The sequence below is a fragment of the Mustela lutreola genome, chromosome 3 (assembly GCF_030435805.1).
Source record: "Mustela lutreola isolate mMusLut2 chromosome 3, mMusLut2.pri, whole genome shotgun sequence".
NCBI lineage: Eukaryota > Metazoa > Chordata > Mammalia > Carnivora > Mustelidae > Mustela > Mustela lutreola.
Genome location: NC_081292.1, coordinates 174,994,304 through 175,017,233, shown reverse-complemented (window position 1 = coordinate 175,017,233; position 22,930 = coordinate 174,994,304). Strand labels below are relative to the sequence as shown.

General features: G+C 41.1%; 1 protein-coding gene across 6 annotated transcripts; it reads right to left on the bottom strand.

The window, feature by feature from the left end:
• Positions 1-288: 288 nt before the first annotated feature.
• SLC19A3 (solute carrier family 19 member 3) lies at positions 289-21,909 on the bottom strand. 6 transcript variants are annotated; one of them, XM_059167817.1, is made up of 8 exons: positions 21,810-21,896; positions 20,914-21,062; positions 20,554-20,635; positions 8,971-9,122; positions 6,182-7,007; positions 4,381-4,573; positions 2,576-2,717; positions 289-1,820 (listed from the first exon to the last, which is right to left on the bottom strand). In XM_059167817.1, the coding sequence occupies exons 4-8, from the start codon at positions 9,118-9,120 to the stop codon at positions 1,644-1,646; spliced, it is 1,488 nt and encodes a 495-aa protein (XP_059023800.1). In that variant the 5' UTR covers positions 9,121-9,122; positions 20,554-20,635; positions 20,914-21,062; positions 21,810-21,896; the 3' UTR covers positions 289-1,643. The 6 variants fall into 6 exon arrangements, with proteins under 6 accessions (XP_059023800.1, XP_059023799.1, XP_059023798.1 ...); XM_059167816.1 differs by lacking the exon at positions 20,914-21,062 and having other exon boundaries at positions 21,810-21,909; XM_059167815.1 differs by lacking the exon at positions 20,914-21,062 and having other exon boundaries at positions 21,128-21,896.
• Positions 21,910-22,930: the final 1,021 nt, after the last annotated feature.

Genomic DNA, 22,930 nt, shown 5'->3' with positions numbered 1-22,930 from the left:
TTTTTTTTACCTCCGGGATAGGATTTAACTTATAAATTCATTTAGAAAGCATGATCATAGGGGAAGAGAGGGAAAAGTAAAACGACAAAACCAGAGAGAGACACAAACCTTAACAGACTCTTAATTATTGGAAACAAACTGAGGGTTGCTGGAGGGGAGAGGGTTGAGGGAATGGGCCAACTGGGTGATGGACAAGTAATGAGCTCTGGATATTATATAAAACTGATGAATCACAGACCTGAACCTCTGAAACAAATAATACATTATATATTAACAACAACAAAAAAGGAAAGCATGATATCTTTATATTTTTTTTCTTCCTAACCAAGAAGAAGATACACTTTTCCATATGTTTAGGCGTTACCTTGTAATCTACAGAAGTGTTTGTAGGCATATTCATATATGCTTCACACATTTATTAAATAGATTGCATGTAATTATTTTGTATTATTTTTGTTCTACCATAAATTGGGTATTTCACTCCCATGAATCTTCTAAATGGTCGTTGTATCATGAAGGCAGGTGATTTCTATATACTGCGATCTCAGCTTTTAGCTGAGTTTCCCGGGTATATACTTGCTTATGGAATAGTGAGAGTTTTACTTTGTCTTTTACAGTTCTTCTCATTTTTTTTTTTTTGCTTGTGTAATTGTTTTGGCTTATACTTCTAGTACAATAAATTAAATGAGAATAATAGTGATCATCTTTTCCTTGGTTTTGATAGAAGTAGGAATGTCATTAGTTTTCTCTACTAAGTAAGTGTTGGCTTTGGGGCTGAATTTTATTTTCAGTCCATAATCGAATTTTAGAATTTGGAGAAAAGTGTATTTGAAACCTAAATCTTGAATCAGCATTCTTTATTTCCATGGCAGACTATTCCATGTGTCCTCTTTTGAAGTTTCAAAGGACACAAGCACAGGTGATTCTCAGCACAATTCATCAAAAATTTAGAAAGGCTCTTTAATATTTTTGCACACCTTATTTTATGTAGCACAATCTCTGCCATTTAAAAAGTAGGTGTTCCCCCTCATCAGTGTTTCTTACTTACAAATACTTTTAGAAACTCTGGAAATTTCTACTTAAGTTTTTCTATTTTAGAGATCACACCGACACGGCATTGGAGTGAAGAAAGGTCCTTAGAAATGGGACCTTGAAATTCTCGCAGAGAACTGCAAGGAATATAGAAATACACTTAATGAAAGAAGGAGGCAAATGGCTATGTGATTAAAAAAAAATGTCCATCTCTTGCCTGTTTTGGTAAGATAAAATATCTAAAACAAGCAAAGGGGTCAGTCCAGTTAGTATTTCTGCTTACGAATGGGGAACATCAACTGCAGGTTGAGTGGAGTTTTCTCGTGGTTTGTTTCCATGCCATTGATATGTCCTAGGGAGTAACCAAAACCAGAACTTCCCAATCCTTGCTACTTGTTGGGAGTACCCAACGTCGGCTATTTGACTGAGGCGACGGGTCTTGTCAGCTGCATCCAGCTGGGCACGTAGTATCTGGTCTAAAACTAAGATTTTGTTGTGGTTTTGAAAAGGTTCCTTGAAATCCAGGCTTTGGAAGTGTGTCAGTTTATGGCGCTCAGTGACTTTGTGACCAAGAAGGTCCTTGTTCAGTGGATGCAGTGGCTGCCGTAAGGTCAGAGCTTTGTTCCTGTAATGACATTCCTTGGTCCCTCTGGGTGGAGCTCATCTGGGTTCTGACTTGCTGGAGAGCTCTGTGCTTGCTTTTGGCATTTGGTTGAGTAGATGATGTATGTGCTTCTCGTTAGAAAAATGGCAGCAATAACGGCAAAATAACTCCCATAAACTAAAAACTAGAGAAAAACAAATGGAATTAATTAGACACACATAAAATATGACTGTGTATATCATTGATAATACACAGTCATGGCGCTGATTTGCTTGGATTGTGGGATGACTAAGACCTAGGACTTTAACATGCATCATTTAGATTTGCACAATATTTTCTTCTATCTTAGAAGAATCAGCTATAAAAGTGTAAGAAATGCAGTAACTAAGAATGTGGGTTCTGGAGCCAAGGTTGCTTGGGTTCAAACCCCATTTAACACCACCAAAGTGAAAAAAAAACACTAAATCCCACTGATCTATGTGTTTATGTCTTCAGGGTAGTGCAATGCTATGAGTAAATTTTATATAATGAGGCTACTTCTTACATGCTTTTCCCTCCCTTTCCCAGATCCAAATGTAAGATGTGACATTGGGCTAATTTCAAGTCCCGCGGTAGAGTAGGGAAAAGGAACTGAGCTCTGCAATCATGTACCATTTCGAGTCAAATCTCCTAACCCTTGGAAGGGAATTATGGGAGGGAGAGCAGACATACAGGGGACACAATGACCAGAGTAGCACCTGATGAGGTCTTAGGAGCCACAGGCAAACACTAACCGACTGTGCTTATTGCCGAAAACCTGTGTTACGGTATGATAATTAAGGAATTGCTTATTTTAAAAGTTGCCCAACTAAGCAATTCAAGAAATTAAATATTGGATTACCTAGGTATTCTGCATTCCCCCAGCTACCTGACTAGGAAAACAGCAATACTGCAGCTTACCTGAATGCTGATCGGCAGGTTGAGTCCTTTCTGATCTACAACAATCACTGTCATAATGGTCTGAATTACCAGTGCCATGAAGGTGTTCATTCCAAACACCAGGGCGTAGCGTTCCACACTCAGATTAACTGCGATCTGAAATCTGTCATTGAATGTTGAATTACGTTTCTTTTTAAACAAAATACACAAGGGACTCTTATCTTTAAAAGACAGAAACTGGAGATAAAAGTGATGTCTTGTTACCAATACTCTGTCTAAATCTCCTCCAGTTTAGACAAACAGGGAGAGCAAAGAAAGGGAATTAATTTTAAAAATACAACTGAAGGCTGAATTAGAATACCCATTGAGGAAATACAGCACAATTACTCCAATCCAATTTAATGCTTCCAAAAGTGAAAACTAAATATTCTAAGTTCTCATAACCTGAGAATATTCGATACTATCTGGTTTTAGATTCTGTTTCACAGTGAATTTTTATGAAAATGCCAGCAATATCCCATCTATGGAATCATTTGGAGAGTTATTCCTTTTTACTGTCAATTGTATCAACAGTTTCAAATTTGGGTAGGTGAGGTATTTATTCTTTCAGACAGCCAGATCTTGGCTGGCTGTGCAATGGAGTGAATCTATAATTAGTTTGCTTTTAATAATTATATAGATTTTGACATCTTACAACTCATGAATGATTGGCCAGTGTATGTTATTTAGAGCTCTTCTAAATAACAAAGGCAAAGACTTTTGGTTCTGAAGATTCTTTTTTTTTTTTTAAGATCTATTTATTTATTAGAGAGAGAGAGAGATCACAAGTAGGCAGAGGGGCAGGCAGAGAGGGGGGTGGGGAAGCAGGCTCCCTACTGAGCAGAGAGCCTGGTGCGGGGCTCAATCCCAAGGACCCTGAGATCATGACCTGAGCTGAAGGCAGAGACTTTTTAACCTACTGAGCCACCCAGGCGCCCCAGTTCTGAAGATTCTTAAAATGAAAAGAAGCAATGTAATCCTACCTTAACAATGTCCTCTCACATAAAAAGAGAAACTTAAGAGACATGAGTTTGATTCATTAAACTGACATATTTCCATTAAAAAAGTAAACTTGTCAATAAGCTTATTCTCTTTCTTTAGTTCCATCTTTTCAAAGTCTGCTTATATTCTTGTGTTTCATCAATTCCTTATCAAACATTTTTGACACATTAAATCCCAGAATTTAACAGAGTTTCTGGCTCTACTTCTTTCATATGATTTGAAATTCAAATATTTCTTATCTCTTTTAGTTAATACCAAAGCCTATTTCCTATAGTCAGCTCTCCCTGAACTTCTGTATGGAACAAAACATTTTTCATTGTTAAAACTATGATTTCTGGGATATACAGTTTTTTATAATCGTATCTACTTTTTTCAATATCCAACTTTTTATAACTTGCTGAGCCTATTTTGCTTCACACAAAAGTACATACCTGGAATGACACAAACAACTAAATGAAATTAACAATAAACTTAATCATTCAAAATCAGATTGCACCACACCTTGTTAGGGCAAAGAGTCTGAAATAAAAGTCACAATCATTGCTTTTGGTTATGAACCCACAGAGCTCTTTTTTTCTTTGATGACTAATCTTAGTAACATTCACAGGGCAAATAGTTAAGTGAAAACATGGCTTACCTGTGTCCCATTCAATACACAATCAACATTTAAAATACTACAATTGATTAAAATCCTTCCAAAGTTCTGCGAGGAACTACAGAAATGCTAGTGAAGAGAGAATATGGTGTGGTTTCAGGAATGGAGAGAAATGGTTGGTAATACTTACACTGCTATGGTTATAAGCAACATATAGCTGGACTTGAATATCAGATAGCCAGCATAGCATGCCCAGATGTCGGTCGTGTAATGCATGAGAAACAGAGAGCCTGCGCTAATGATGGAGAAGATGGCTAGGGCCAGCTCCCCCAGAAGATCCCAGTTGACTTTCACATAGCCCACTGCAAAGGCAGCCACAGCCCCTGAAAAAGAAACATTAAGGGAACTCCAACACATTGACTTTGAGCATGGGATAGGTCAACATGCTCTCTTTACAAAGCCACATCCTGGGCAAATCTACAAGGTGAATACATGGTTTTCACAGAAACAGTGTGATCCACCCAAATGTGGATTTATCCTTTTCTCAACCGTGTTTTCTTTTAGCTTCTCTCTTTACCTACTCTTCTTTCAGTCTGGTAGTTGCCACAATTTTAATTGGCATCTGCTGCATGCCCTGCAGAGCACCCTGGAGAAGGGCCAGAAAGGTTCATTAGAAAGGGGTCAGAAAGGTTCACAGCAGCGTGGGGAGGAGTGATACACAAACCCAGTCACTTGCTACAACATGCAAGGGGCTAGGACAGACAAGAGTGAAAGGGCTGCTCTGGTAGTATACCTAGCCTGTCCATACTTGCCTTTCTGTTTCATTGTTTATTGTAAATTTTTTCAGTGGGTTAAGGATGTGTTGCACTGGGTAGGTTGAGTCTTCACCTTAACCTTCTGGTCTCCATCTCGGTGTCTTTGAGATCTGGTCTCATTTACTTGAGATTTTCAGTGAACTCTGTACTGACTTATGGAGTTTAAGAGATTGAATAATTGGCAGTCATGACAGTTAGTATTTATAGTTTTTTTTTTAATCAAAATGAAAGGTAAAACGTCTTATCAAAACAAAAGGTATTTATGTTTCAAATAACTGATATTTGATTAACTTTTCCATGTGTGAGCCAGGAAAGAATCAGTGCTACAAAGGAAATAAAATTCTTTTCCCTCTCCCCCAGAATTTGGAGCATAGGAGAAAGAATTTCAGTGAACCAATTCCAGCACAGTCCTGGTGTGTAGGAGTTAAGGTGAAGCCTCCCAAAAGAGAGACAATAAGAGAACAGACACCACATGAGTTTCTGAAATTTTTGGTAAATGAGGGTGTGGAAATCTCCTACTTCCTAGAAAATATCTTTAAAGTCTCAGTTGAATCAAAGTTTCCACTTACCAGGATATAAATATTTATTGTAGAGTAAACTTCAAAGGCAGATTTCCTTCTGATATTGGAATCTTGACTCTCACATTTATTCCACTTCTCCACTTAAATCTCTTAAGAAAGCTACTTTGGGAAATTTTTGGTGTGGAACCTAGAATTGCTAAAGATGGGCACTAGCTAAATCAAGTCCTTTGTTAACAAAACTCTTCCCATTGTAATTTGGAAGTCTTGATTGATAGTTCAATCTATTTTACTAAACTAATAAAATCTCCTTACTTATATACAAGGTGAGTATTTTCCTTTGGATATAAAAATAACCTGGAAGAAGAAGCGGCATTATTAACCCCTTCCCTGATGGTGAATTGGAATCTTAAGAATTTGGCCAGAATTTAATCATTTGTTGCTTAATCCTGAGCTCTTGAGTTATTTGGCTGTAACTCTACCACATTGAATAGAAGTGTCATGGTCCTCTTTTTATTTTTTCCAGTGACTTCTATTTAAAAAAGAATATTAATACGCCCTCCAAACAAAACCAGTTTACCACCATGGAATTTAGCAACTGAAGACATAAACTTAATGGGAATAGCCATTAAAGGAAGATAAATCAATGTCTGCTTACCTCCAAAGGTTGCAATAGCTTCTACTGCCCCATTGTAGACGAAAGAACTCTGGGATGGTGCCTTGTAATCCCACAGGATTTGAACATAGTTCAAAACCTGGTTAAAACCTGCTGTTGAGAAGGCCCACCATAGCGACCAGTAAAATAGTCGCTTGGAGGAGTAGCACTCCTTCAGATCTTGGAACCACTGCACAAAAACATTCAACGCTACATTTCGCAGCATCGGGCTGCTCAAAGGACCACCATCCAGGTTCCCTGAAATGGTGGATATTTCTGAAGCGGGCTTCTCTTCACCGCCTGGTGTGTTAATTTTGTAAGATGCATCTGACACCTCATTTTTGTTCGGTTGCTTCTGTATTTCTTTGCTGGATTTTGCATGGAAAAACATGCTCTTCTTGGGCATTGGCAGGAAAAGGGACAAAACGAAGGCCACAGAGACGGAAGCCAAGGATATGACGTTGAGGTAAAAGTACGAGAGGCTGGCCAGGGACACCAGGAGCTGGGCTAGCACCGAGGCCGCTGTGTAGGCCACCAGTGTGATGCTCCTGCAGTAGCCGCTCACTTTCTGGTAGTGCTCAGGGCTGACCACGCTGTAAATGTAGGCATAGTACGCCACCTCGGTGGCGGTGACCATCCCGTAGAAGAACTCTACCACCTGCATGGCCTTCACTCCCTGGCCGAACAAGAGCAGCAACCATGTGATGATGAAGCTGACTCCTTGCAGGATGATGACTGGCTTGTAGCGGACGTAATCGGTCAGGATGAACACGGGGAGCAGCAGCACCAGGTAAGAGTATGTCCAGATTGGGAAGATCTCATTTGTGATCTGTGAGGTTGAAAAGTGGAGCACATGACCATGAGGCACCGGGAGGGGAAAGGAATACCTTTTCGGTAGTATGTTACTAAGGTACAGGTGGCTTGCCTAATAGCAAATTCCATATCCAGTTGGATGGAATGTTCTTCATATTATGGAAAAGCACAAGAGAAAACTGATTTTCTATGAAGAGAGAGCTCCTCCCCCTTCTCCAAAACAAAACCAATTTATGAATGTATGCACCTTCCAACATAAGAATATATTTGCTTAATGTGCAATCTGAACTCTAAAGTTAAATAGTATATACATTTGAGTTAAATTAATTAAAAAATGCTCAACAGCCACTTTAGAATTTTTCAGGCTCTTCGAAAGTAGCATTCCTTCTTGTTCAAAGATTTTTAAAATTAGACAAAGTGGCTACAAAATTAGAAGTGAAAATCGTTTTGTTTATTTGATCCATCACCGTGTCATAAATATCTACAGTCTAGTGAACACATGAGAAGACAGCAAAGAGTAAATAACCTTGCACAATTACAAAGTGGGAACAAGTAATGCACTGGATTTTCCTCCTGGCCAAATTTGCTGGGTTCCCAAAGCCTTTCCCTCCCAGTTCTACTGGTTAATCTCTGCTTACTCAATTCTGCCCTCAACTTGAGGTGGGTATTTTGCAGCTATCATTGGAAATGCTGCAGACCTCAGTGATCAGTCCTAGAAAGGAAGGACCGAAGGGGCTGATCTTTGGGGCAAGATATGGGTATGGTGGCAGCTCTACCACACCAGCCTTTGTTTTGTGCCTCTGTTGTCCACAGCAACCTCTGTGGACCCCAAGGTCAACGACAAGGGAAACAATGAGGGAAAGTTCAGTGATTGGAAGGCTAGTGGGACTGAGTGGCACCTTGGAACCTGGGTACATTAACTGGTCCCTAGTGTTTGCAGAAGCAGACCCCACCGGGTTCACTGTTTGATTTGGGACCTGTATTTGTTAGTCCTTTGTTTCGTCTTCATCATGATAGGCTTCTACCTGAGAAAATTAGAAACACAGCTGTGGCAAACTGATCTTACATTGCCGCACAACAAGCTTGCTTTTCTGTCTGTAGCACCTCATCACCAAATTAACGAATGTCGAGGAGCCTTCCAGGTGAAGCCACACTCTGCAGGACTTTTGTGGCTCTGGCTGGAGATGGGGATAAAACCAGCGCAGGCTAATTCTCCAGTTGGGTGAGTGCATTTTCTTGTTGCTCTTATTATAAAAAAGGACGTGAAACTTTGAAGTAAGAGAATTTGGCCTTCCGGGGAAGATAAAACTGAGATAAAGCTGTTAATGTCTCACCGACTGGTTGATAGTTTCTCACAACTGAATAACTATCCTCAAGAACTGATATGATTCTTTATCAGATCCTGCTTATACCTCTGCAGCCCAAAACGTCGTGAGGACTGGAGGCCTGGCAGAGATTTTCCTCTAGGATTAGTATAACAGAATCAACTAAGTCCTCCATGAAAGTTACCATGGGTTAAGACTAATGGTAGAACTCCATAAAAGTTAAAATATTTATCAGACATATAATGTGCTATAGTTTCCCATTTTTGTAAGTGTGAGGAGGGAAAAGTAGTTTGAATCATTGTATTAAATGGCAAATATCATGAAAATGGGATCACTGAAGTCAATGGGTTAATGTCTCAAGTTGAATGAAGCCCTAACCCCACATCCTATTCAAATCCAGTAAAATTAAACCATGTTAAGATATGTCTGTATGTGGGTGCCTGGGAGGCTCAGTGGGTTAAAGCCTCTACTTTCAGTTCAGGTCATGATTCCAGGGTCCTGGGACCAAGCCCCAAATCGGGCTCTGCTCAGTGGGGAGCCTGCCTCCCCCTCTCTTTCTGCCTGCTGCTCTGCCTACTTCAATCTCTCTCTGTCAAATAAATAAATAAAATCTTTTAAAAAAAAAAAGATATGTCTGTATGTATATTAACTTACCTCTGAACTGGTCAGGTTTTTATCTGGTCCAGATAAATACGGTATAAGGAAGGGTTCTGAGGGTCTCATCATGGAGAAAAATCCAAATAAGCACAGGATCACCGTGGGATAAATCCAGGAATGACTTGGTGAAGTTCTGAAACAATCCATGGCTGATCAAATGGGAACAAAGTCAAAATTAGCTGATGTTTAATTACTTTTAGCATCCTGGATATAACGCAAAACTGATTTCTAAATGTTTTGTGAAAGGATAAAGTTTCATCTCTCTGCAGTTGAAATGGAAAGGCAAGTGATGAATGTGTTCTCAAATACTCCTTAGGGCTCCAGTCAAACCATCCTCTGTCAATGGGCTTCTTACTCATTATTGCTGGGACAGTTACACCTCCTTAGTGTTCTTCATCATGAACGTGGTAAGGAGTACTTACTAATAAATGATAAACTTGGGTTAATTAATACTTGAAAGTAAGTAAAACATTGGCTGGTGAGTTATTGGTGTCCATGTGGTAAGTCAAGTACCTCTAGGAGGTCAAATCCAATTTTACCGCAGATTTAGTGGCTCAAGTTACTACTAATCTGCTCACTCTATTTTGTACTATGACCCTGACATCTTCCACACACTGAATGGCATGTATTTATTTATACATTTATCTCCCCATTAGACTGTCCCTTGCACTGTATGGTGCTTGACACATAACATATGTTCAAGATACTTTTGTTAGGTGTTTTCAATCTGATAATCTGTAATTCTTCAGTTAAAAAAATTAAGCCAGATAAATATCTGACTGGCCATTTTCCCCCATCTCTCCCCATTCCAGACTGATGCTAAGTCTACTTTGGGAAGGCAAGGCATCACTTCGTAGACTGCTCTTCTCCTTTTCATTACCGCTGGGCCCATTTCTTCTCTCTGTCTGCAGTTTCACACCACTCAGTAGGGCAGGGAGCTAATTAATAGTTCATGCTCTTTTTTTCTAAGCCACAAATAAAATTGTTTGAAATTCAAACTCCAGACAGAAAATCCAAAGGAGAATCTGAAACAGAAAAATTCCCTCTCACTCCTTCATATTTGGGATCCAGCTTTTTTTCACAAAGCCTCCACATTTTTGGTGGCCTTGGATGGGGAAACAAACTTACTGTAGAATGCTTTTGTGCATATTATCTAATTAAGTCCTAATAATAACTATAAAATAGATAGCATTCTCCCAAGTTCCCAGGTGAGCATGTAAGAGGTCCAAGGTATCCTACAACTGGCTTCAAACCACATGGTCAAGATTTGAATCCAGATCTCTAGGAATTCTCTCTGGGTCCTCTCCTGTGCTCCACTCTGCGTCATTCTGGTGGCCCTTCTTCCTGGGCTGCTGGCAGCAACCTAATGACCACCTTTCCCTGCAGTGAGGAATCTTTAGGATGAGGGTGTTCATTAAAACACTTTCTTTCCTCACTGCAAGGAAAGGATCTCTCATTGAGCTTCCAGGACCAACAGTAGCTTGAAAGCAGACCCGAGAGAGAGAAAGTGATGCTCACTCCAGAAGAGCAAGTCCCTGGATGCAATTCCAGGTATCCAAGAAGATGAATTTGTTAGGGGCTAGGGAGGTGTGGAGGACCTTCTGGACCACCCTATCTTTTCACAAGTTGACCCCAGACAGTGGCATAGTTCTCTTAAGTTAAATGAGGGGAACGCTGTCTCTGTTTATGTCAACAAGACCCTTGATAGAAACAGTGCAGAGACAACGGAAATCGGAATTTGGATGAGATTATAACTGTGAGTAATGCTGACAATGTGAAAATTTTGCTAGAAGCATACTGGGTTTGACTGTCCTCAGCCTTCAATGTCTGGGATTTATCTCTTCCTAGGTTGTTGCTAGAAACACTGGCAAACTACTGGGGCCTTCTTTCTTTGTGAGTCAGTTCTTGTAGAAAAGTCTGTCATGGGAAGGCAACTACTGAGGCTTGGCTATCTTTCAAAACGTGGTCTTAATAGGGTAACATCTACTGACTCTACATTTAGAACATTCTTTCCATCTATGCTGACTGTGGATTGTCTGCTACTTCAAAGTCATCATCTTCTCCATACATCTCAGAGAACTAAGTCTGCTCCTATGGTTCCCTGGGGTGTTAGGAGTCCCTTGGATTATCTATCCCTTCATCTCTTTACTATCCTAATACTTCTACCCAATGGCATTTGGCTGGAAAGGTCACACAGAAAAAGACGGTCTATGTCCCATGAGAGTGTAAGCAGAAGGGCAGGACTTTTTGTTCGGATGGTTCATGGCTCTATGTTTAGTGCCTATAAGAGTGTCCAACACTAGTAGGGCTTTGTCTGCATTTCCAGAGTGTACCCCTAGCTGCATCAGGTGAAGGCCAAGGAGGTCCTTAATTCTACAAGTGTCTCAAGTTCAGTTGTGCATCTAAAATACAGAAAGGGAAATTAGAGAATTGATTCCATTTACTATAGCACCAAGAACCATAAGATACCTGGGAATAAACTTAACCAAAGAGGTAAATGATCTGTACTTGAGGGACTACAGAACACTCATGAAAGAAATTGAAGAAGACACAAAAAGATGGAAGACCATTCCCTGCTCTTGGATCAGAAGAATAAACATTGTTAAAATGTCTATACTGCCTACAGTCATCTATACTTTTAATGTCATTTATATCAAAATTCCACCGGTATTCTTCAAAGAGCTGGAGCAAATAATCCAAAAATTTGTATGGAATCAGAAGAGACCCCGAATCACTAAGGAAATGTTGAAAAACAAAGATAAAACTGGGGGCATCACGTTACCTGATTTCAAGCTTTATTACAAAGCTGTGATCACCAAGACAGCATGGTACTGGCATAAAAACAGACACATAGACCAGTGGAACAGAGTAGAGAGCCCAGATATGGACCCTCAACTGTATGGTCAATTAATTTTCGACAAAGCAGGAAAAAATATACAGTGGAAAAAAGACAGTCTCTTCAATAAATGGTGCTGGGAAAACTGGACAGCTATATGTAGAAGAATGAAACTCAACCATTCTCTTACACTGTACACAAAGATAAACTCAAAATGGATAAAAGACCTCAATGTGAGACACAAATCCATCATAATCCTAGAGGACAACATAGGCAGTAACCTCTTTGATATCAGCCACAGCAACTTCTTTCAAGATATGTCTCCAAAGGCAAAGGAAACAAAAGCGAAAATAAACTTTTGGGACTTCATCAAAATCAAAAGCTTCTGCACAGCAAATGAAACAGTCAAGAAAACAAAGAGGCAACCCACGGAATGGGAGAAGATATTTGCAAATGACAGTACAGACAAAAGGTTGATATCCAGGATCTATAAGGAACTCCTCAAACTCAACACACACAAAAGAGGCAATCATATCAAAAAATGGGCAGAAGATATGAACAGACACTTCTCCAATGAAGACATACAAATGGCTCTCAGACACATGAAAAAATGTTCATCATCACTAGCCCTCAGGGAGATTCAAATTAAAACCACATTGAGATATCACCTTACACCAATTAGAATGGCCAAAATTAACAAGACAGGAAACATGTGTTGGAGGGGATGTAGAGAAAGGGGAACCCTCTTACACTGTCGGTGGGAATGCAAGTTGGTGCAGCCACTTTGGAGAACAGTGTGAAGATTCCTCAAGAAATTAAAAATAGAACTTCCCTATGACCCTACAATTGCACTCCTGGGTATTTACCGCAAAGATACAGATGTCGTGAAAAGAAGGGCCATCTGTACCCCAATGTTTATAGCAGCAATGGTCACGGTCGCCAAACTATGGAAAGAACCAAGATACCCTTCAATGGACGAATGGATAAGGAAAATGTGGTCCTTATACACTATGGAGTATTATGCCTCCATCAGAAAGGATGAATACCCAACTTTTGTAGCAACATGGACGGGACTCGAAGAGATTATGCTGAGTGAAATAAGTCAAGCAGACAGAGTCAATTATCATATGGTTTCACTTATTTGTGGAGCATAACAAAAAGCATGGAGGACATGGGGAGTTAGAGAGGAGAGGGAGTTGGGGGAAATTGGAAGGGGAGGTGAATCATGAGAGACTATGGACTCTGATAAACAATCTGAGGGGTTTGAAGTGGCGGAAGGGTGGGAGGTTGGGCTACCAGGTGGTGGGTATTATAGAGGGCACGGATTGCATGGAGCACTGGGTGTGGTGAAAAAATAATGAATATTTTTATGCTGAAAATAAATAAATTAATTAAAAAAATAAAATGGGGTAATGATGCTAAATATGTGTGCACTTTCTGTGAGCATCAAGCATCCTGACTGATATCTGGAGGCACCATATAGGGCACAGAGTGACAAACACATGGCTTCTCTCTTCCCTTTTCTCTTGTCATGTTGGAGGATCCATAGTGATTCTAGCTTAACAAGGCAAAAACAAGGGAAGATCTCTGATCGTAGTTGAAAACTGAGAAAGATCTGGGAGCCTCACACATGCATCCTAGGATGCTGGGCTTCCTTTCCTTGCTCCTTTGCCAGCCTCCTTCCCACAGAAAAAAACACAGGCTCCAAAGCTAGATTTTCTGCCAGAGGAAATAAGATAAAGCATCTAACCAAACATTAGCAGGAATCCTTTAGCCCGGGGAGGACTGGGCAGAGCAGCAGGAGTGACCAGACCCTTTCCGAGGCCAAGTCTTGCCTTCAGCTTGCAGGGCTCCAGCCTGGTCACTGCCTGCTGGGAGACTTCTCAGAGGCGAGTATCTGGCTGTTCTTTCTCCTTCCCCCAGCCCAGGATCTCTTTGTCTAGCACGGGCCTCATTCCAGAATCCTTTCCTATTCTGCCTACTTAACAAAGACCTTGTGAACTTGACTCGCCCATCACATCGCCTGGGAACTGGATAAATAGGGACTCCTGGACTCCGTCCCTCACGTGTGGCTCAGGAGGCCAGGGAATCTGCATTTATACAGAATGATTCTGACACAGGAGGCCCAAGGACCACTTGTCCCCTTCCCATGCCCTGGGGCAAACTGGCTGCATGCCACAGCCTTAGAGTTTAACAAGGTAGAGGGGGAAGTGGATGGAAATTGTCCAGGAAGTTTTTGCAAAACTACACATAGACATGCGACCCTGAAATTCTTTTCTGGCATTCCAGGCCCTGAAGAGTCCAGGACAGCTGGAAACATTCTCAGGTGACTCTGATGTTTTGGACATGCCTCTCACACTCTGTCTGCCCAACCCACAAACCCTTTCATGTGCACAAATCACTCCCTATTTGTGACCCATTCCTTCCCAGGCAGCTGAAAGCCTTTTTCAGTAGGGGCCCTGGAGTGTCTGTGTCTCATTGTGAATAAATACCATACAGCACACAGGTATCTGAAATTCTCCAGCCCAGCATAGCCTTTCACCCACCATCTGAAGGCAGTGATTCTTCTCTTACGTATGTAAGAGGCTGCAAGCCACACAGGTAAAATGACAGCAATCTATCAGCTATTGTCTGCTTGGCTCCTGCTTGACCCCAAATATTGTATTCGTTGCTATACATAATTATTGTCTCTAGCCCTTAGAACAATCCTAATTATATACATTACATATATTGATCTATAATTATGTGTTTTATATAATAATTGTATAAGATATTTATTGTATAAATAATTATATTATTAAATTCGGTTTTATTAAATAAATATAATTATATGATATAATATATATATATATTTTTAAGATTTTATTTTTTTGACAGAGGGAGACACAGTGAGAGAAGGAACGGAAGCAGGGGGAGTGGGAGAAGGAGAAGCAGGCTTCCGGCTGAGTAGGAAGCCCAATTCGGGGCTTGATCCCAGGATCCTGGGATCATGACGTAAGCAGAAGGCAGACTGAGCGCCCTGTCCAGCTCTGCACTGGGTGGGGAGCCTGCTTAAGATTCTTTCTCTCCTTTTCCCTTTGCTCCTCCCCCATGCTCACCCAAGCTCTCTATCTCTCTCAGAAAAGAAGAAAAGGAAAAAAAAAGAAGTTGCAGAGGAAAATATAGGACTAAATATTTATTCATGTCTCTCAGAAACATCCCTGTTAAGGTCATCATAGAACACTTGTTCTCTTTGGGAGGGTCTCAGCCTTCACAACAAAGCAGCATCCTGGAAAAAACTGTACTTTTGCTACTTTTCCATTTATCATTATTTTTGACCTTGTAATTTTATCCTCCTCCTAGAGAATACTCTAAACCTTCCCTCATTTCATTGATTCTTATTCAAGGACAGGAATCAGATTGATTTTCTCACTTGACTATGTTTTCCAAATAAGATAATCCTTTTAAAAGTTGCTCCTGTAGTAATAATTCTCATATATGACTCATATGCTCCATTACCACTTTTCAAAAGCGCAAGAACATCATATGGGCAGTTGGTTAAAAGAAAATACAATAAAAGTATATTCTTTAAACAAAAGTCAGCTTATTGGACTATCCTGATTTGAAATCTATAGTGAAAATGCCAGAAATAACATGAAAGACTGAGAGAATCAGCTGCTCCTTCAGGAGGAGACATGGTGCAGCAGCTGTATCTCCCTCAGAGCTTACCTGGGGCAGCTGGGCCGTGTGGGAGAGCTCTTCAGAGGTCTAGCAACAGCAGATGGAGGAGGTAAACGCTGGGCATTAGCCTCTGGTGGCCCCGGGCGGGGTGCAGTCTCTTTGCTCTGCCTGCCCAGTGGACTAGAGAGCACCTACTTCTGACCCAGTTGCACCATCTGCACACGTGTAACACATCACGTGGGCCCCAGTTGTAAATGGGCCACATGCACTGTTGGGGTTGCCAGCCAGCACATGTGACCTTCTATGAGCTTGGGAGACCTCGAAACACCTTTGCACTGGGAAGTGATCCATCTAAATTACCTTGGAGATGATCTGTTCCTCACTCTTTTTGCTGGTAAGAAAATAATGATGATTTTTCCATTAAAATTCACCAAGGACCCTCCAGAAAGAGTCTGGTCTCTTCTCTCAGTCTCTACTTGGGGTCTATTTCTGGAAGGCCACCTACTTCTGCTGCCACTTCCCTTTCTTCAGAGACCATAGGATGCTGTAGCCTTCTTCAGAATCACAGTTCCCTGGTGAGTGTAGCGAGACCAACTTTGTTTTATGGTGCTCATAGACCTTTCCCATCTCCTAAAAAAATGTAAGGATTACTTATGTTTCAGCTATGATCAAGTTGTGCTGGGTAGCTTCTCATTATTTTTATTCTCATCTTCCTTAGAACAATTTCTTTTAATTCATCCTCTTATGTGTGTTTCCAATCTCTTGCTATCAGAGTTCAAGTTTTTATCTGTGCTTTCATACCAATCATTACCATATTATTGACTTTTCCCCTTGTTTTTATTCTTTTAACCATGTCTTTAAATCTTTCCAACTGGCTTCAGGCCAATATCTTTTCTGTATGAATGTGCATAGCTTTAATAATCATAATCATAAATATTATTTGACTTATAATAGTGTCCTCGAAATTCCCAACTTACTTATACTGACCACAAAAGAAGTTCACTGGTCATTATAACCCTATGGTATGGAGAAAAGAAAACCTTTTGTTTATCGTTGCCAGGATCCCCATTTGGATTGAGTTGTAAGGTAAACCTAGAACTCACATTGCTTAAGTCTACAACCAGTCACTTGGCTGTATTTCCTTAACTAACTTATAGACTCATTGTGTGAACTAAACCTTTTCCATATTTGTCCATTTCAAAATTTTCATGTGTTTTTCATCTATGCCCTGGAGAACTGTATTGGGCCTGTGCCAATGTAGACCTTATCTAAGTGGGAAGCATGGAAAGTGTCCAATTTCCTAAACAATAGGCTATACATGTGTACTACTGTGTATGTATATGAAAACTTTGTAGCCACAAATATTTCTAGGACTGTATTTCCAGTAACATATAATAGACAACTATTAAAAAGCAAGAACTATAGAAACTGGCATACACTAGTGGGCCTCCGGTCTCCTTGAGGCCTGGGTGGACCTCCCAAGTTAGGGGGACTTTAGGGTGGCCACATTCCTCAGCCCACTCTGAAAAAATGGAATTCTCCTCCCACTGCTGGAGACTTCAGAGCTGTGGCCTCCCTGATGCCGGGGAGCAAGATGACCTATCAAAGCAAAGATGTTTCCCAAATGTGGTTTTTCCAAAGGTTTCCCACAACCTTGGTATATCAGAGACTAGGTCAGCAGAAAGGAGCCATTTCCTCAAATCCTCTCCTATGTTTGTTTAGAAGATGCTGCCAAGATTAACTGAGGTGCTAATACGTTTGGAGAAAACTATCTAGAATCCCCAGTCTCCACTCAATTCCTGTCCGATTCTCCCTACTAAACATTTCAGTCGTCTCAGAAAGGGTGCTTGACAAGGCAACTAGCCTCTGAGAATGGGCTACCCTAATTTTCAGACTATTCTCCAGAACCTTTACTGCAGTCAAAACATCAATTTCCAATAACACAGCCTCAGGTTGGCATTTTAAAATAACCATGAATCTCACCACCTCTAAATGCCAAAGGACTTGGGACATCAGGTCAAGAGAGATGACATCTGCAAAGGGTTTCACTCCCCAAGCTCCAAAGCTGTTTTAGAAACAGAGTGAGGGCCAGTATTGGTCCCATTTTCCAAAAACTCATCGTTCAGGTTTTTCAATGCCGCTGGAGCCAAGCCCCTCACCAGACAGAAGCAAACCCAAAATCTGACTACTGAGAACTGAAATATATGCCTGTCACTGACAGTAGAGTATAACACTAATTATGCCTTTCAATCTACTTGCTATTAATGGAGAAGAGAATAGGACTTTGAGTGAAAACATCCAAATAAAGGGAGGGACTGTCTGCATAAGTCAAGCCAGCCAATGTGGGAGACAAGCATAGGGAAGTGATTGCAGGGAGTTGCTAAATTACCATTCCTCTGTTGCAAAATCCTGGATGGGAGGGTGTTTTCACCAATTTCCAGTATCTTAGCCTTCGTCTACCTTAAAATGCATTTCACTGATCTCTACTTCACTCCATACGCCAAAACTAATTTGACATCATCTATTCCAGGAACCACAGAGTAACCTCTAAGGAAAACAGATGATTATGACACAGGGATTGCAAAATGTGTCACCGAAATGGTAAGAAAGACTCGACTTAAAATAAATCGATAAACTGGATTTCATCAGAAAACCGTATCTGCTACTTCACAGATACCATTAGGAAAATGGAAAGGAAAACCACAGGTTTTCCATTTTATAACCACTAGAACACCTAAGCACAAACAGACTAGCAAACCGAATGTTAACAAAGATTTAGAATTCATACACATTGCTTGTGGGAAAGTAAAATGATACCAACTCTTTGGGAAACCATTTGACACTCTATACAAGAAAATTCATATACTCACAATAGTGAAAAAACAGGAAGAAGCTGAAATGTCTATTGAAAGTGAATGGACAATATTATATACATAAGCAACAAATACTGCTTTAATCAGCAACAAGAAGCATTGAACTACTGCACAACTTGCATGAATGTTTATAAAGTTATGCTCTGTCAAAGAATCCAGACACAAAACTGTGATTCCATTAATGTATATAGTCCTAAAACCAGCAGAACTAATCTACAATGTAGAAACTGGATCAGTAGTAGGTAGCCCAGGGTGGGAGACAGGGGAGGAACTGACTGCAGTAGAGCACAAGGGAACTTTTGGAGTGATGAAATATCCTATATCTTGATGAGATATGGATACATGGGTGTATATAACTGCAAACACTCAAACTTAAAATCCATACTTTATATTGTATGTAGATTATGCCTTAAGTAACAAAAAAAAAAAGAAAAAAAAATCTACTCCTTCTCCCCATCCCCTATCCCTTAAAAACATTTCATTCTGTGGGACCCTCTGCGGCCTTGGACTTCTCTTATTGTTGTAAGCACTGAGGTTTTTCAAATTCTACATGGGACAGTCTGAAAACAGAACAGCATCTTTCTAACTGGGTCTTCCCTAGAAAATTTAGAACAGAAACCGTGCCCACAAATCAGAGCTAGGACAGACCCACAAGCTTTGGAAGCCTGGTCACACAGAACATCCTTCGAAGTAATACAAAGAGAAATCAGAGTTACCTGTTTCTTTTGTGTCCTGAGCTTATTTCTTTCTAAAACCGAGTCCAGTTTCCTGCCTTCAGATCCAACTCCTGCTCCTTCCTGATGTTCCCTGCTGGGAGTCCCTGTCCCATTGCCCCACCCTCTCCTGGGAGTCTGGAGTCCTTTAGAACTGAGCTGTCAAGAGCAATGGCTTTATACACCAGAGCCCACCCCCTTCTGAGGGCTTGCGACACAGGAACCCAACTCTTCCGCAGCCACCCTCTTTTTGGAATCTCATTAGAAGGAAAAAACCCAAACAGAGAAACAGATCTTTGTGAAACAACAGAGAGGTAAACATATCAAAAACACCTTTTCCTGAATGCTAGAACTAAAATAATCTAGTTTTTCTCGAATTTTCTATTAAGTACTTAGAATCTCAGGAAACCAGGAAGTAGAACTATCACCTACCATCCACTCATAAGGTTTTCTGTAACCCCCCCCCCCCTCCATCCAGCCTCCAAGAAAAAAATAAAAGACAAAAGCAAACACTAGGGAAGTTTGCGGAAATGAAGCTCTCCACACAACTTCAAAGAGCATGAATGAGGTGTGAACTGCATACTCAACATGCAGGCCAGAAGAGTTCTGCTTCTGGTCAAGACCACTGTAAGAGCAGATGCAAGTGATCTTTCGAACACATGCTTCGGATTCCATTTTGTCATCTATGGCATTATTCTTTTTGGCTCGTGTGAAACATTTGCTGATGAAGTCATCATCCCCTTCCAGGCTTCATCCTTCATCACTTCATCCTTTTCCAAAAATTTTTTTTTTGAAAGATTATTTATTTAAGAGAGAGGGGTGAGAGGGGTAGAGGGAGAGAAAGAGAATCCTGAAGAAGATCATCCCCCTTAAAGCGTGATGTGGGGCTTGATCTCATGTCCCTGAGGTCATGACCTGAGCCGAAATCAACAGCTGGATGCTTAACCATCTGAGCCACCAAGGCGCCCCCCAAAATTATCTTTTCATACTTGTTACCATTCATCATGTCTCTAGCTTATCCAAATAACTTCCAATTTATTCCTTTATTCTAAATGATTTGCTAATAGTTGTTAATAACGGAATGGACTATTTAAAACTCTGACATCTTATTGCAGACCTTCCCGGCTTTAGGCTTTATCCCCCACTCTCTTTTCAGGTTTGGGTTTGTGGTGGCCACGGTTTAGTGGAAAAAACATGACTTTGGAGTCCAAAGCTCCAATTCCTCCTCACCTCACCCCTGTTTGTGCCAAGTACTTAACCTCCTCAAGCTTGTTCTTAAAATGTGGATAACCAGATGCCTGGGTGGCTCAGTTGATTAAGCATTTGCCTCTTTGGCTCATGATCCCAGGGTCCTGGGATGAGCCCCACATCAGACTCCCGGCTCAGTAGGGATCCTGCTTCTCCCTTTCCCTTGGTCTGCCACTCCGCCCACTTGTGCACTCTCTTTCTCTCTCTCTCAAATATTAAAAAAGAAACAAATGTGTACAACCACACCCACCTCACGAGGTTGTTCAGGAACTGCTCAGTCTCGTTCTAGGCACATAGCAGTTGCTCAATAAAGCTTCCTTCCCATCTGCTTCCTGTAAACACACGTAGCAAATTCAACCAGAATGAACACAGCTGGGCACTCATAGATCAGAGAGTGTAATCTTAGAAAACAGACACAGTAAATAACTTCACCTAAATTCATTTAAATATTTATCCTTGAATTATCCAACTTTTAGAAACCATTGATAATCTCTGAACAACAATGACTGAGAAAACCTAGTATTTTTGTTCATTTCAGCTACTTCCAAGGCAGTGTGAAGAAAAACATATTCGGAAGTTAGTTATGTTTGGTTCTATTTAAAATATGTACCTTGGGGCACCTGGGTGGCTCAGTGGGTTAAAGCCTCTGCCTTCGGCTCAGGTCGTGATCCCAGTGTCCTCAGATAGAGCCCTATATCGGGCAGCAAGGAGCCTACTTCCCTTCCTCTCTCTCTGCCTGTCTCTGCCTAATGGTGATCTCTGTCAAATAAAAAAAAAATAAATAAAATCTTTAAAAAATAAAAAAAAATTAATAAAATATGTACCTTAATGAAAACACACTTTGCCTTAGGAGATACAAATGTATTCCAGTCTTGATAGCAGCAAAGACAGTTCTGTAGGAGTATTTGTAGAGAACATTTTCTTTTCAAACTTTAAGTAACCCAAATCCTCACATCTATTGCACATTTATAGCGGCAATCCTGACTTGACAAATCATTAGGTATCCTTCCCAGGAATATTATTGTAAGATATGGTTGTGTTTCCCTTTAATCTCAGTTAACGGAGTCTCTAAATAGAGTCCTATTTCCCTTCATTTCCAAGTCCCATTTTTCTCACTGGGGCCTTTTTCTCCGTTCTTGGGTTGGAATCTAGAATTCTGCGCTCAAGTTTCCTTTCAGTTAGAAGCGGTGCACGTGGGTATAACGGTGGAGGATGCTGACCCTTTCCCGGGGTCGTGGTCTCATTTAATTGGCTTGGCAGATGGCTGAAAGTGAGATTCTCGCAGACCTAGTTGGGGAGCCTCAGCATCGGGCAGGCAGGAGAGCACAGGAGCCTCAGCGCGACGTCGCTCAGGGCGCGCGATGGAATCCAGGCCGGTCCCAACCTGTCCGCTGCCGCGCAGGTACTCGTCCCGCCCGCGCCGCGGAAACTGGAAGACGGAGGAGTGCCGCGGCCCAGAGGTGATGGTGTTTCTGCCAGAGATTCGCTTCCCGCATCTAGTCTTACCTAGAGGAGGGGGTGTCTGGTCGCCAGATCGCTCACATCCCCAGAGAACAAGCCCCCGGACAGGACCCCTCAGCCGACCCACCGGGTGAAGCTTAGCGCTGACTCTAGGGGCGGGGGCGGGAACCTGCCACACACCGAGTTCCGAGGCCCCGCCCCGACGTTTTGCATATGCTAACTAGAGGCCTCCCGAACCTTTAAACTCGGAGGAGGAAATCTGAGATCTGCGGACAAAAGCTCACCTGGTACCCCGGGTACTGGAACCTGAAAGGAACAACTTACAGTAATAGCCTGACATATCAATGTAACAAAGCAGCATGAACTGAATGCAGTGTGCATCTATTTATAAATATGTCCTTGCCTATAAATCCATTTACTTTTCCCCAAAACTTGTAAGAAGCACGATTAAGATGCCCATCCTGCGCTGAAGTGAGGCAGAAGGCAGTGGGGCTAGTGAATGGAGAAGTCTGGATTTTTGTTGGGGCATCCTGACTCCAGAGTTAATGTTTATAGTCACTGTGTTTTTATTTTGTTTTGTTTTATTTTATTATTTTATTTTTAAGGTTGTGAGGTGGCATAGTTTTCTTATGCTTTGAGAATTTTCCAACACAAATAGTTCAACTATTAAAAAGTTTTTGTTAGGCAGAGGTGGTTTTAAAAAAAAAGCATTATGGGGGTGCCTGGGTGGCTCAGTGGGTTAAAGCCTCTGCCTTGGGCTCAGGTCATGGTCCCAGGGTCTTGGGATCGAGCCCCGCATCATCTCATTGGGCTCTCTGCTCAGTAGGGAGCCTGCTTCCTCCTCTCACTCTGCCTGCCTCTTTGCCTACTTGTGATCTCTGCCTGTCAAATAAATAAATAAATAAAATCTTAAAACAAACAAACAAACAAACAAGCATTATGAAGTTCTCATTGATTAAAATGGGGGAAAAAACAAAAACAAAAACTTTTTTCATTATCTGTTGGTAAACGGAAAACCTTCCCCAAAATTTACTGTTTGGTTTCTAGTACTCTGACTGGAAGTGAAATTGGTTACAAGTATCCCACGTGTTTTTGAGTCACTGCCCTGTTTTTGGCTTGGATTTTCTATTTTCACCTTCCTATGATTTGCAGAAAATTGATTTATA